The 16,071-nt window shown below is 33.2% G+C and overlaps 1 protein-coding gene across 1 annotated transcript in view; it reads right to left on the minus strand.

Moving 5' to 3' along the window:
- Positions 1-16,071, minus strand: part of LOC106103199 (homer protein homolog 2) — a 26,606-nt gene continuing 10,535 nt past the window's right edge. Inside the window, exons 5-10 of the mRNA XM_013282888.1 lie at positions 15,895-15,988; positions 15,321-15,466; positions 2,390-2,556; positions 1,780-1,895; positions 830-946; positions 1-58 (exon numbers count right to left, since the gene is read on the minus strand). Coding sequence (XP_013138342.1) covers positions 17-58; positions 830-946; positions 1,780-1,895; positions 2,390-2,556; positions 15,321-15,466; positions 15,895-15,988 — 682 coding nt within the window. The 3' untranslated portion in view covers positions 1-16. The remainder of the gene's footprint in view (positions 59-829; positions 947-1,779; positions 1,896-2,389; positions 2,557-15,320; positions 15,467-15,894; positions 15,989-16,071) is intronic.

Here is a 16,071-nt window from a genome sequence, read left to right on the forward strand (position 1 = left end):
GCACCGCGGCCGCGTCTCATGTTTGCAACGCGGTGTTTATCTCGCGATGGATCGTCGACTGAAAATATTAAAATCATTACATTAATATAACGATCATTGTCACACCAATGAAAGAAGAAATGTATCTATCTATACTATTATAATAAAGCATAAACACACACTTCTTTGTTGCCTAACATGTCAGCAATTACAGCATATTTTTGAATAATTCTTTTTTTAATAAAACGCCCTACACTTACGTCAGGCTTTAGGCTATATATTTTCACGCCAAACTTAGGGAGTAAATATTTTGATAAAAACCCTAATGTGGAAAAGAGACCATATGTTGCTGCCAACATCAAGGAAGGGAGACTGTCAAGGTTTGTCATGTCATATCATTTTGAAATTTGCTATTGATAATTTGACTATTATAAACAATAATATAAAATAGTCATAATTTCATGCGGATGAAGCCGCATGAGAACAGCTAGTTATCTATAATTCTATGTCTATCTTTTATACTAATATAATAAAGCGTAATTTTGTAGCAAGTCAGCAATCTTATTCCATACATACTTAGTTTTATTTACATTTACCCGTAGCATGGAGGGCGCTAGTTCATAAGCTATTTAACCTCCGACTACAAATCTATACATGAATTATGTTATTGCTTTAATACATCCTGCTTGAAGGACCAGAAATATTAGTATCAAACATAAAACATATCCTTTCCTTTATAAGTAATTAATTCTAATAAAAAGCATTTGCATCATAACTATTCAGTGACTATATCAAGGTAACACAATGAAAATTGTACTCTATCTCGATATAAATAAGGTTTGTAACTCACGAGCTCCTCGAGCTGCCTCGCGAGCTGGTCGTTGAGCGCCTGCAGCACCTGCCGCTGGCCGTCCTGCGCCGCCAGCGCCAGCTCCAACTGGCTCTGCGCGAGTTTAGCCTCTGCGTCCTATACAATAGAGTCGCATTTACATTAACAACTTCTATACACAAGTACTAAACATTAGTATATTTTTTATAATAAGTCATTGTAACAGTGAAATTTGAGTGATATTTGTCGTCTCTGTTTTCCAAAGAGAACGAGAGAGATGACAATATTATTTTATACCAGTTCTTTGACGTTGAGTGACAAATTCGACATTACATTTAAAATGAGTAAGAAGCCAAATGAGTTAGACTTTATGAAAAACGGTACGTAAAATCTCAAGCTTTTTTTTTTTATAATATAAGATGGCAAACGAGCAAGCGGCCACCTGAATCCGCCAAAATGGCGAAGCGTACGCTGCCCATAGACATCTGCAATTGCAGATGCGTCGCCTACCTTTATCCGACGGAGGAGGAGACGCACATAAAGAGGGTATTTCCTCTTCCTATGCATCTCCTCCATCGTCAAATCCACTTCCCCTTCCCATCCTCTCATAAGAAAAGGGTGGTAAAGAGAAAAGGACTTAAATTAGGCCTCCGGCACCACACTCATCAGACGAAACACGGCATTGGTTCCATTTCACGCCTGTCTTCTGTGTGGTCGTGGTATTACACCGGGCGTGCCGGCCCATTCGTGCTAAGATGTTAAAGCGGGCACTACCACTGTTAAATTTATTAATTATAAAATTTTTAAAATTAAAGCTTTGTTAATAGTACACTAAATGTCCTTCCAGACTCTACATCTATGCCAAATTTCATAGAAATCTAGCCGTTTAGGCTAGAAACTCTAACAATCAGCCATCCATCTAAACTTTCGCATTTACAGTATTAGTAAGAATGTTAACTGTATAACCTGACCTGTTCACTCTTCTTGGACTTGGTGATCTGAGCCAGTTCTTCATTCTTCTGCGCCAGTTCCGCCTCCAGCTGCGCCACGCGCTGTCGTAGCTGTTCCACTTCGTTCGCATCACCACCTGGAAATCATCATTTTGTGACATCAATGATCTATAATTGATAGCTTATGCAATTTTATTTTTCTAACGTTGTGACTTCATGGTTGTATTTATTTGTGATTTTATGGGTATTTTCGGATGACATTGTTTCCCATTCAGTCAATCGAATCGATAAAAACATCGACTACAGCAAAAAAGTCCCATTGATTCCATCGATCGTTGGGCCAATCGGTCCATTGGGAAACATCCAATGTTAAAAATAGTCTATGTTAGTCAGGAATATTTTAACATTCTAATGATCAATGACTTTCTGAAATCAGCGCAATCTATTTCGTCCATCAGAAATATACAAGAATATAAAACTTGTTTTCAACAGCTATTTATTACAGAGTAGGTATACTATAATCACACACAAACACACACGTCTTAAGCTTCAGATGTCTTCGGTTTTGTAAATGCTTTTGCTATCTATCTCGTTCTCTCAACACCTCTTCCTATACCACTATCTCGCTCACCTTTCCCCGCGTAGTGACGTGCGCGAGCGACCTCCTCCCTATACTGGTGTAGTTGCCGCTTCCATTCATCCACGTTCGCTGTACTCTCTTGCAGCGCGGCAGTCAAACGGAGATTGTTGCTCTTTAGTGTTGCCAATTCCACTTCCCACTTCTTTGCATTCGCTGAACTGTAGATAAAGGGGAAAGTTAGTAACTCAATTACCTTGGCAATTTCTTCTTCTTTTGGTGCCGTCTCCTAACGAAGGTTGGCAACATTACAGCAACTTGAAGTGCGGACACCGTAGCTAATATAGAACGAGTACTTCTGTTGTACCATTGGAGAAGATTACAAGCCACGATGTTCTTCTCCTTCCTGGACTTGACAGTTTGATTGGTTTCAAATCCGTTACTGAGTTACCATTATAAGATTGTCATCTCTATTTTTAACAATAAGACTGAAAGGGACGAAAATAAAAAAAAAAGATCTACTCTTGTAAATGAGAGGACTGTAGGATATTTTAATTCTGACTGTTATAGACATCAACATAGCTATATATCTAACTAATATTACAAATGCGAAAGTTTAGATGGTTGGATGTTTGTAAGAGTTTGTAGCCTAAACGGCTGAACGTATCTGGATGAAATTTAGCATAGATGTAGAGCAGTCTGGAAGAACACATAGGATGGTTGCTTTTGTTTTTTAATTCCATGCGGACGGTGTCGCGGGAGAAAGGTTGTTTCACCATAAACATGTGTCATCATACTGTTTTCGGTATAGGTATTTTTTTATTTATGAAGAACGCATTAGACAAACATAATGATTATTGTCAAAAATCACAGTATAATAACTTCATCATCATCTCCCCTGCATTATCCTACTCCTGTAGGGTCGGCGCGCCGGGTTTTCGTCCTCCAAAGCACTCTATCATCCGTCATCTCAGTCATCACTCCCTTCTTGATCATGTCACCTTTCACGCAATCCATTCATCTCTTTCTAGGTCTACCTCTACCGATGTACCCCTCCACATTCATAACTAACGTCCGTCTTGTTACATGCGATTCATCCCTTCTCATAACATGTCCATACCTCTCTAACCTTTTACTCCTTATTTTCTCAATATAATATATATGTATAATAATTTGTATGTTTAAATTAAAATCAATTTTTTCAATCAATTTCAATAGAAACACTATTTTTTTTATGGTTAGACATAAACAATTGATCTTTCTTACATATTTTTCACCAATCGAACATGTCGACATTACATAAACAAGCGATGCGTTCCAAATACAACGCTCGCGTAATACGATCAAGATATCTCCGCACCAATTGCTCCACTATTAATTACCAATTGTTGATCATCTATGCGTTTTCCTTCGGTTATATTTTTAATTATCTCAATTAATGTTATAAAATATAAGACACTAGCTTGCACTCGCGACTCCGTTCGGGTGGAATTGAAATAAACAAAAGTGAGTAGCCTATGTGTTGAACCAGACTATCCATTACATCTATGCCAAATTTCATTGAAATCCGTTCAGCCGTTTGGGTTACAAACTCTGACAAACATACATCCATCTAAACTTTCGCATTTATAATAGTAAGAAGATATCAGTATTTAGAGGTATTATGTAAATTATAATTGAAGCACAGAAATGCGTTCTCATGCGTAGAGTTGCACAAAACTATTATTATCGTTATAATAAATAGCAAAGATTAAATAAAGAGGTCGGCAGTTTTATTGGCTAACCGTCCGTGTTGATCGATGTCTGCTTTTCCGGTATTCAATAAGTGGCGTGAAGATCTCAATTTCCCGAACAGACAGCTCTATATTCTACGTTTGGTTGCGTAAAATGCGATCGACGGAGACGAGAACAATCACGAAAGATGTATAGGGTTGTCAGATATGTTCTGTTTTTTTTGACAACCCTACTACAATATAAAGACTTTTGTAGGTGTAATAAAATCAAGCAAAAAAAAAAACCATTTTTCTGTTATTTTTTATCGGCATTATTACGAGGCATACAAACCGGTATATGATAAACATCCATACTATAGTAACATTTACTATCCGCCAAACATTTAACCGATATCTTCTTTACTTACTTTTTTTAATTCTAGCGAAAAGACTACTTTGTTAGTTACAATTGCCACTTTACTGCAAGATTATCTTACTTCTTACAAAATGTAGTAAAGCTTCTTACTAAAACTTACTTCTTACTTAATTCGTGATAAATACAAAAGTTTAGATGGATAGATGTTTCTTAGAGTTTGCAGCCTAAACTGCTGGACGGATCTCGTTGAAATTTGGCATAAATGTAGAACATAGTCTAGAACAGAGGGTACTTACAAGTTTTTTTTTATCCCACGGACCCATCATCCGGACGGAGTCACGGGCAAGAGCTATATAAAACACATCCGATGACCATTGACAAAACTGTTAAGGCATCGCAGTTCGAAAGTGAGAAATCTATCGTCATGACTTGACAAAGTTTGAACGAATCTATTTACGTAACACCGCGAGTCTAAAGTGAAGTGTAATTTTCTTGTTTAAAATGTCATAATAAGAATAACAACCGTAATCATAAAAACATTGGATAAGCAGAAAGATGAAGATGATGATGATAATAAAATTATAGCCTGTGCTACTCATTGGCAACGTAGCTTTTTAATGGTCAATATTTGAAATCGGTCCGTAAGAATTTGAGTTATTTGAATACATAAAGAAACACAAATCTTTCCTCTTTATTACAAGCTGTTGCTCGCGACTTCGCAAGCGTGAAATTAAAAAAATAATAAATAATATAGTTTATGTTACTCACTGATAACGTAGCATTTTAATTTTAAAAGAATTTTTGAAAACGCCGCAGTAGTTTCTGAGTTATTTCAATACATACAAAAATACAAATCTTTCCTGTTTATAACAGTGTAGATTTTCATAGTAGGTCATGCAATAAAATTAAGCTATACTTATAACTGCTGCTTAGATTACTTTGTAACGTAACGGATTACAAGTCATATTGGTTCAGTGACTTGTACCCTATGATTTATCATCGAGCAAATCTATCAAGTGGAAATTACTGTGGAAATTTTTCAAAGCATACTTCGAAACAGAAAAACGTATACGTATAAGCCACTAGTGTTATATGAATACTAGTATTTTAAAGAACTAACTATAGGTTTACTCTATACTAGCTGTTGCTCACGACTTCGCCCGCGTGATTTTAGCTACATATATACTTTTGGAACATAGCTTTAATGGTGTAAAAATTTTTGAAATGGATCGAATTTTTTTTTGGCAAATATTAAAATACGGTTATGTAAACATAAAACGCTACCACAATAAGTGCACACCTTTATAGCGGGCGCACACTTTTGACTAAATAATCGCACAACCGTTGTGAGACTGTCGATTGTTTCGCTACTTCAACTGTTTAGTTGCATAACAATACTGTTAATAACAATAAAATAACAATGACAAACTGTTTAGTTGCATAATAATAAAATCGAGTAGCGCGGCTCAATATAAGCTCATATTAATCAAAGCGAGAAACAGTTGTGCGATAGTTTTTTTCACATTGTACAGTGCAAGTTTCCGCACAACATAAACTGCAATTAAAAATGTCTTCGACAACAATCCGCATATACTGTTATGCAAATTAAGTTTCGCTGTCGTAAAATATTAAAACTGTCGACTATCGTATTTAACCGACTTCCTAAAATGAGGTTATCAAATAATCTGTATTTTAATATTTGTACTATTTAAAAAAAAAAACATAAGTGAGTAGCCTATGTGTTTTTTTCAGATTACACTCTACGTCTATGCCAAATTTCATCGAAATCCGTTCAGCCGTTTAGGTTACAAACTCTAACAAACACATCCATCTAAACTTTCGCATTTATATTAGTATGATTAATTAAAAAACACTAACTGTTGCTGGCGACTTCGTCCCCGTGAAATTTAAAAAAAATGACAAATACTGTCTAAGTCACTCACTGCTAAAGTAGCTTTTTTAAGGTGACTGCATTTTTTAATGAAAAAAAAAATGGTATGATGGATTTGAAACAACTACCTTAAAGGCATAAATATTGTACTTCGAAGTTACAAGCTTTAACGTTACCATTATGTTAAGAATCAGACTTAGCATCTTCCCCTTCTAGGTCTAGTGACCAATATACTAAGGGGGGGATGGAATTAACTATTTCTCGGGTATAAGTGCGTGCGCACACGTAAATCGTTTTACATTCAATCTTTGTACATCATAATATTTTGTTGCTTTTTTTTTCTTTTTTTGTGCATCATGGCTTTCTTAATTGTGAGTATTTATCAATAGTGTTATGTGCCAGTTTTATTTTTAATTTTTTTTTAAATTAAATCTTGTAAGATTATTTATGGATGAAATGAAGTGATTTAATTGATTTATTAATAACTAGCTTTTTCCCGCGACTCCGTCCGCGTGGTATTGGAAAAAACAAAAGTGAATAGCCTATGTGTTCTTCCAGACTATATTATACATCTATGGCAAATTTTATCGAAATCCGTTCAGCAGTTTAGGCTACAAACTCAAACAAACATCCATCCATCCAAACTTTCACATCACATTTATAACATTAGTAAGATGGTTGTGAATTTTACATAATGACGGTGTAACTTAGTTTATCTTTCTATAGCGAATATCAATAAATCTATGGATTTATTTAGAACATATGACATAAAGACTTACAAGTAATTGGTTATAGATAAAATAATAAAAACTTTGCTATATAAACCTAATCAATTAAAATAACTTAAAGCACTAAACGATTTTGATGATCGCATGTTTATTAGAAAATACATCCAGAGCAACTTAACATATCTCGATAAAATTTATCACAGATGTACAGTCTGAAAGAACACATTGACTACTTATTTTTTTTATTATTAATCGAGTACGAAATCGCGGGCAAAAGCCAGTAATAATTCATAACAATTAACATGAAGTCTTCCTAGTTTTTAACCGTTTCTTGGTTCGAAAACATTACGTAACATGGTATGGTTAAAGTTGACTGATTACCCAGAAATAAGTCGTTACCCGTTAAACAGGTAACAGTTAAATTTAACTGCTATTCGTTATAACTGCTATTTTAATAAATTGCATATATGTATGAGATTTTTATACTATTCTTACTTGTTTACGGTTATTCATGTTTTATTTTTAACTAGCTGTTCCCGTGCGACTTCATCCGCATGAAATTACGAAAATTTGATTTTATTGTTTACATTTGTCAAATTATCAATAACAAATGTGAAAATGACATGACATTACGATAACCTTGCTTCCTTGATGTTGGCAGCAACTTATGGTCTCTTTCCCACATTAGGGTTTTTATCCAAAATGTTTACCCCCTAAGTTTAATGGCGTTAAAATACATAGCCACAAAGCGTAACGCTAGTGTAGGGCTCTTAATTAAAAAAAGGATTATTCAAAAATATGCTGTATCTTAGGCAACAAAGAAGTTTGTGTTTACGCTTTCTTATAATAGTATCGATAATTCAATAAATTAATAATTCATTTAACTCAAAAATAAGTTAAATGTTTGATCAAATAGATCTAAGTTTACATTAAGAAACATTCACGGAAACATTTAATGTCGATTATTATGATTTTATAAGCACTAATTGAAATAAAACATACACTAAATCTTAAATGAAACTTAACGTAATATATTAACGTAAAACATTAACCAAATCGTATAAGCGGATTCTGAGACTATATCACACAAATACACAGACAAACAAAAAAAATTTCAAGTCCAAATCATTATATTAAATTATATATTATTGCAAAATACTTCCTATTTCGTTATTAAATATTTTTTTAGTACATCGGTCAGTTACATTTTAATTAAAGTAGCAGATCTATACTATCTATCTATCTTCTACACTATTATAATACAGTGTAGACACACACTTCTTTGTTGCCTAAGATGTCAGCAATTACACCATATTTTTGAATAATGCTTTTTTTAATAAAAAGCCCTACACTAACGAAACGCTTTAGGCTATATATTTCACACCATTAAACTTAGGGGGTAAATATTTTGGATAAAAACCCTAATGTGGGAAAGAGACTATAAGTTGCTGCCAACATCAAGGAAGCAAGGTTGCCATGGTTTCTCATCATATCTCTTTTTGACATTTGCAATTGATAATTTGACACATGTAAATAATATAATAAAATTTTCATAATTTTACGCGGATGAAGTTGCACGGGAACAGCTAGTAATTAATATTATTGATATAACTAAATATCAAATTAAACTTTAAACATATAAAAAATCACTAAGTTGCTTATTAAAATATAAACGCGTACAGTAATTTGCAGTGGTCAATGCAGATTAATGGGTACAACATGTAACGCAGCGTTGCACCCACGACGCACTAATGCGTGAAAGTTCTACGCAACTTGACATAATTACTGTACAATAAGACCAATTGATAACTATACTTTTAACTATTCAATTACTTTACGTAAGTTAATTGATTTTACATGTAAATTAATTAGACAAGAAAATTAATTACTACAAACATAGTTTAGGCATAGTCGCGGGCAACAGCTAGCAACCAATAAAAAAGACTGTATGTGGCATTAAAATTACAAATACATCAAATTAGCAAATCATCAATTCTATTTTAAAAATGGTACAATAAATACCATTTGATATATTCGTTGTTAATTCATTCCACTTTTACGTTCTTTTTAATTCGCGCCACTAAATATTGTATTAGAAAATTAATTAAATAACCTAAATTTAGTATTTTCATTAATTTTAAAACCAATTAAACCAATCACATTGAGGTCAATATAACCAAATCAAAGAGGCACAATACAATTTCGGTAATAAACACATCTATACTACGAATATACTATCTATACTATTATAATAAAGCGTAAACACACACTTATTTGTTGCCTAACATGTCAGCAATTACAGCATATTTTTGAATATTGTTTTTAATATAAAGCCCTACACTTACGTCACGCTTTAGGCTATATGTATATTTTCACATATTTTTTAAACTTAGGGGGTAAATATTTTGGATAAAAACCCTAATGTGGGAATGGGACCATAAGTTGTTGCCAACATCAAGGAAGCAAGGTTGCCATAGTTTGCCATAATGTCATGTCACTTTGACATTTGTAATTGATAATTTGACACATATAAACAACAAAATAAAATTTTCTTAATTTTATGCGAATAAAGTCGCACGGGAACAGCTAGTTTTTAAATAAGCATTGGATCTATGCGAAGTCGTTTCGTTAGTAAAAAAATAATAATTTTAGTTTAAACATGGAACTATGACTTCCGGAAACAACGGTAATCCGTTTAAAAAAGCCGACAACAGTAATGTCCGCAATATTCTCTAATCAGCGTCAAATTTATCACAGACATGCGACCAAGCGTGTTCACGTAAGGCGCATGACTATTTGGAATCGGAAAAATTCTACATGAAATTGTGACATTTCTGACATACATAAATCTATACATCCGTACAGAAAACAAAATTAAAAAGATATATTTTTAAATCCATTCCTATTTTGACCAATTCATTTTTAAGTTAGTTTTGTCATCCGCCATTTTGTAACCGCCATCTTGGAATAAAAATGACACTGAATAAAAATAAAAGCATATCTTCAGGATTAAATATGTGTACAGAATTTCAGATAAAACTGACAAGGGAAATTTGGTCTAATTTAGGTCACGAGAGTTAGAGAGAGATGGAATTAAACATAGAGATATCTCTGTGTTTTGGTTCTGAAATTTGTAACGGAGGTCAATTCCTTTCAATATTAACTTATTTTCAAGAATAATATTATTAAATACGATGAAACGCAAACAAATAACAATAAAAACATTTTCATAAAACACGATGACGGTTTAATTTCATTTGTTATCAAATATTATCAATCAAACGAAATTGAAAAGCATAAAAGCGAAAGAAAGTGAAAATAATTTGGCGTGACGAGCGCAACATGCAAGCTAAGGGTGTGGATACACCACAGTGAAATGTGCGGTTTACACTTCGCCAGTACATTTGGAGTTGCAACGGCAAGTCATAGATTGTATTTACTTACTGGTGCCAGTTGATTGCCAGTCCAGTTATTGTTAAACTTTACTAACCAAATGTGAACCGCGTACAAATCTTATTATTACTTGTTTGACTCAGGTGGAATGTTTTTCGAGTTTTTCAAATTCAATCTTTAATATGTGTTTTGTAAGATGTCAATCAATTTGTAATTTTATCCCAAGTTTCACAGACCTACAGTCCGTTTAGCTTATTAAAAAAAAACTTTTAATTTATTTTTAAGATTTCAAAATCGCTTCCGCGTCTACTATAACCATAGTGTAATTTAGAACGACTAGAAACCTCTTGTTTATGAATGAGCTGGCAACAAATGTGACGGTAACTCGAATGACCGAGGAAAGTTGAAGTGTGAACTCACATAACTTACATGTAATAGTGACATCACAAATGACATAGTGGTTTGTATCCTAATACAATACAGGATGTTCCAACTTTACAAAAAAAAAATAATTATGTTAAGATTTTTAATGGTTTTTAAAAAAAATGGCATTGGGGTAAAGTAACACAGACTACTTTACCAATGCCATTTAAAAAAAAACAAGAGAACGTTTGATAATTGAAATTTTTAATTGGACATATATTAAAAAAAATCATATATAACATAAAAAACTTTTTTAATATATCTGTTTATTGTATTTCAATTCCGCATTGACAAAGTCGTAGGAGTCCGTTAGTGTTTTAATATACGTGTTACTGCAGTGCTTTACCAAACACAGGGTGTTCAAGATTACTTTATTAGTCTTATTTGACCATAATTTTAACCGACTTCTCATAAGGAGGTACTCAATTCGTCTGTATGTTTTTTTTAGTAATACGAATTGTTACTTATAATTTTTTTTTTTTACAGAAATGTACAACATTGGTGCTTCTAGCAACAGCTGCTTTGGCGGAGTATGGATACGGATACGAGGGTCATGGCTTCGAAGGTCATGGACTGGAAGGTCACAGCTTGGAGGGCTACAGTGTAAATGAACATCAGAGCCTCGGTGACCATCACGGTGATGAATATGATGTTGATTATCATGTATGTATAATTTGTTTTACAGTCGAGGACATTTATTTCCTACCCATTTAATAATCATATGCAATCGAATTGAAAACTCACAATAATAAATATACGGGCTAACTCATAATAACATATATTAACATTTTTGTAAAATACTTCTATTAGTGGAGACCTGTTATTTGCTGTACAATTTAACTACCACTATACCTACTTTGTTGTAATAGCTGTTGGTCTTCCATGAAAATAAATAATAATAGTAATACTAAATGGGAAGTGAATTAAATTCTTTACCTGTACATATTGTCTACATTGTAAAATTAACATGAGAAATTATATTTTTCAGGCACATCCAAAATATTCTTTCGATTACTCAGTAAAGGACCCACATACTGGTGACGACAAGGAGCATTGGGAGACAAGAGACGGTGACAAAGTAAAAGGTACATACAAGCTTTTGCTCGCAATTTCGTCCACGTGGAATTAAAAAGAATACCAAATATAGCTTGTACTAATCACTGATAACGGGGCTTTTTAATGGTGAAAGAATTTGTAAATCGGCTCTGTAGTGTTTCAATACATACAAAAATACAAATCTTTTATCTTTTTAATATTAGTATAGATGGGGTTCTGTACCGAAAATCTTTCGTAAAGAGTTATATCTATACTAATATTATAAAGAGGAAAGATTCGTATTTTTGTTCTTTTATAACTTTTTTTTAATTCAACTTTGAGTAACATAGGCTATGGCTATGTTTTTTTATTATTTTTTTAATGTCACGGGACCGAAATGGCGAACAACAGTTAGTTTGAGATATTTAAGAAGTAAATTCCATCAGATCAGTCAATTTTTTTTCGATGTTAAATTTCTGCAGTGAAAACCAACGGTTATAATTTATTTGTACAGGAACTTATACGCTAGTGGAAACTGACGGTACTAAACGTATTGTGGAATACGAAGCGGATGATAAGAACGGATTTAATGCGGTTGTCCATAAAATTGGTAAGTAATAACTTCTAGCGCGGAATTAAATAATTACCTATGTGTTCTACCAGAGTGTTCCAGATAGCCGCTTTAGTGATCAAATAAGTTTGTTATATTATGAAAATTAATGACCGACTTCCCAAAAGGAGGTACTCAATTCGTCTATGTTTTTTTTTTGTCTATATTGTAAAAATATTATTACTTAGTATTGACTACATTGGTAGATTCATTACTTAAACGTTACTATAATTTCAATTGTCAATTGTTATGGTACAAATGTAGAAAGCCTTACATATAAATATCACTGCATACCTTGGCTGACACCGACATCAAAGTAATAATAATTGTACAATATAGACATAATAGCTACAATAAGAGAGGTTTACTATTTTCAAGGAATCATTTCGTTACTTTTTGGTATATATATTTTTTTTTTGAGAATACTCTGTTTTAGTGTGTTTTTTGAAAGTCGGTTTTATTTTTTTATTATTTACAAAATAGGTATTTTTTTATTTACTATCGATTTAAAAGCCCAGTCACAAATATTTGATTTCCGATAATTTTGTTAGCAAATATATTTCTCGATCACACATTTGGCAAAATCAGAAATGGCAAATAAGAAAGTCTCAACCGAAACTCTCAAAAGGTTTTATCAAGATTTTTTTCAGAGATGTAACCTTTTTCGTAAATTAAAAAAATAAATTTCGCAGGAACTCCAAAACACACAGAGGAATACAAAATCAAGCCTTCATATGAGCCCATCCCATACCAACACGAATACGCGAGCGAAGAAGCTTTCATACCGTCGTACGCGAGCTATGAACACTAACTTTACTTCGGAAAACTATCGTTAAGGGCCCGTCCCACCAAATTGTAATTGTCTGATAAATCCAACGTGTGAAATGTGATAGAAATATCAGATTTTGTTCCCTTATTTGACGTCGACAGTGACGTCATTTTTAAATTAAGCTCTATCAGCCAGTGGTGGGACAGACCCTTAATTTCAAATGCTTTAAAATTAATATAAGTATTATAGAGAAATGTATGTTATTGCCGGAAGTACAGGAAATATTTTATCTCTGTTTATTTTATAGTGATAGAAAGAGATGTCGACGTTTTTGTAGTAAATGTGGAAGTAAAGTTAATCAACAATCTTCAGTGTTTTAAATTAAAATTTAAATTAGAATGCACTCTCTAGTTTCTGTATATCTTTGGTTTCAAACGATTTAAATTAAAAACCTTAGTCTTTTACAAAAACAGTTTAACCAATTGTATAAAATCATACTAATATTATAAATGCGAAAATTTAGATGGATGTTTGTTAGAGTTTGTAGCCTAAACTGCTGAACAGATTTCGATGAAATTCGGCATAGATGTAGAGGATAGTCTGGAAGAACACAGGCCACTCACTTTTTTTTTAATCCACGCGGACACAGTCGCGGGCGAAAGCAAGTTTCGTGTAATTAACTAAAAAACACTGACGATTGTTTAGATTATTTTATGAATAATAGACTATAAATTAACATAATTTTTGCTCAATATATTAAATGTTAAATACGAATTAAATTTAGATATTTTATAGCTACACTAAACTTTCTACTTCCACGTATTACTTTTTTAATCTCTTTTTATTTACAGATAATTATATTTTCTACAAAGATTTATAATATTTTTGTATTTTTTTTTGTTTGAAGTACAGTTAAATTAATAATCTATATACAGAACCTCGGTAACTTAAAAACCTCTATAACTTCAAAAAATAATATGTTCTCTCCCATCAGAGCCCAAAACCTCTACAACATAGACAACATAGACATAGATAACATAAAACCTCTATAACTTAAAATATCTTGTGTTTCCTTAGACTTTAACTTATCGAGGTTCTACTGTGTTAACCACATTAAAATTAACTTTAGTAATATATATATCGACTATTTAAATAAGGATTTTTCATTATTTGACGAATTTTTTTTTCTACTTGTTTTTTAAATACCAGAGATTACTTATTATTTATTAAACCTTATTTCCTACACAATAAAGGTTACTTTAAAATGTTATAATTCTTAATTAGGTTCTATAAGACTGTGGGGTTCTCTAGTAATTTAAGTATTGTACAAAAACTGTCGCAATTTAATAAACTTTTTTTTGTTATAAAATAAACATCAATATTTTATTTATCTATATATCCAATTCAAAACACGTTATTTTGTTAAATTATCATTGAAAAGCCAAATTACATGGCAGTAGTTGTTCTCTTTCACACATGACCTTTTTTCCAAATTCACCACTAAATTAAATAGCGTGAACATATACATCTTATAACATATAGTAAGTGTAGGGATTCTGATTGAAAAAACATAATTTAAAAATATACTGCGATTGCCGACATCCTACATAACAGAGAAATTTGTGTTTACACTTTATTATATTAGTATAGACTAGCTTACGCCCGCCACTCCGTACTCGTGGAATTAAAAAAGAAACGTACTAGGTACGTACGTAAAAAGCCTACGTACTTCCAGACTATGCTCAACAAATTTCATCAAGATTAGTTTAGGCAACAAACTCACAAATATCCATCCTTCTAAACTTTCCTATTTTTATAAATAGGATAGTAGTATAGTACAGATAGTACACAGTACTATGTAACTGTACAGACAGTACAGTGAACTATGTAACTGTACGAATAGTACACAGTATTATGTAACTGTACCGATAGTACACTGTACTGTGTAACTGTACAAATAGTACACAGTACTATGTAAAGGTACCGATAATGCACTGTACTATGTAACTGTACCGCCAGTACAGTGTACTAGTTAAATGTGGCGTTACCTCTGCGCGAGCGCGAGCTTGAGGCGGTCGTTCTCGTAGCGCAGCTGGTCGGCGCTGTCGGCGGCGGGCTCGGCGGGCGCGGGGGGCGCGGGGGTCGCCGCCAGCGCCCCCCGCGGCGCGCGACCCACCGTCGCGTACCCCCCGCCCTGAACACACATACACTAACGTTAATAAACACAAGCTGACACAGTCAGAGGAATATTTTTTTTATGTTTTGGCAAACGAGCAAGCGGTCACCTGAATTTGCCAAAATAGCGAATCAACCCATATGCGTCGACAGAAGACGGCAGCTGTCTCTTCTGAGAGGCAAAAATTGTAAAGTAATAACATAAATTCATTTAAAACGGATAAAAACTTGTGTTGGCAATATCGTATTTTGTTTCTTTATCTGACAATGAAGTCATTTTTAAGCCAATTGTGGGACAGGCCTTATAGTTCCTAATTTATTCTTGGAACTCTTGGAGCCAGCAGCTGGTAACGCCCATTAAGCGATCACTTCTCGGACCCAATTTAATATTATCAAAACATAAACAAGAAAATTATAAAAACTATCGTTCAATGGCAAACACAATACCTGTAGAGTGGAGGACACGGAGTGAGCTCTTTGGTGCACCATCATCTCGTCGTTGTCGGTCTTGATCGGCTGAGGACAAAATAATACATATTTACTGAACACACAAAGATTTATTTTCTTAGTTTTACTTTTAATAAGCAAGATCTCGAATCAACGCTCGTGTATTGATATATTAGC

This window comes from Papilio polytes, unplaced genomic scaffold (genome assembly GCF_000836215.1).
Source record: "Papilio polytes unplaced genomic scaffold, Ppol_1.0 DF823835.1, whole genome shotgun sequence".
Taxonomy (NCBI): domain Eukaryota; kingdom Metazoa; phylum Arthropoda; class Insecta; order Lepidoptera; family Papilionidae; genus Papilio; species Papilio polytes.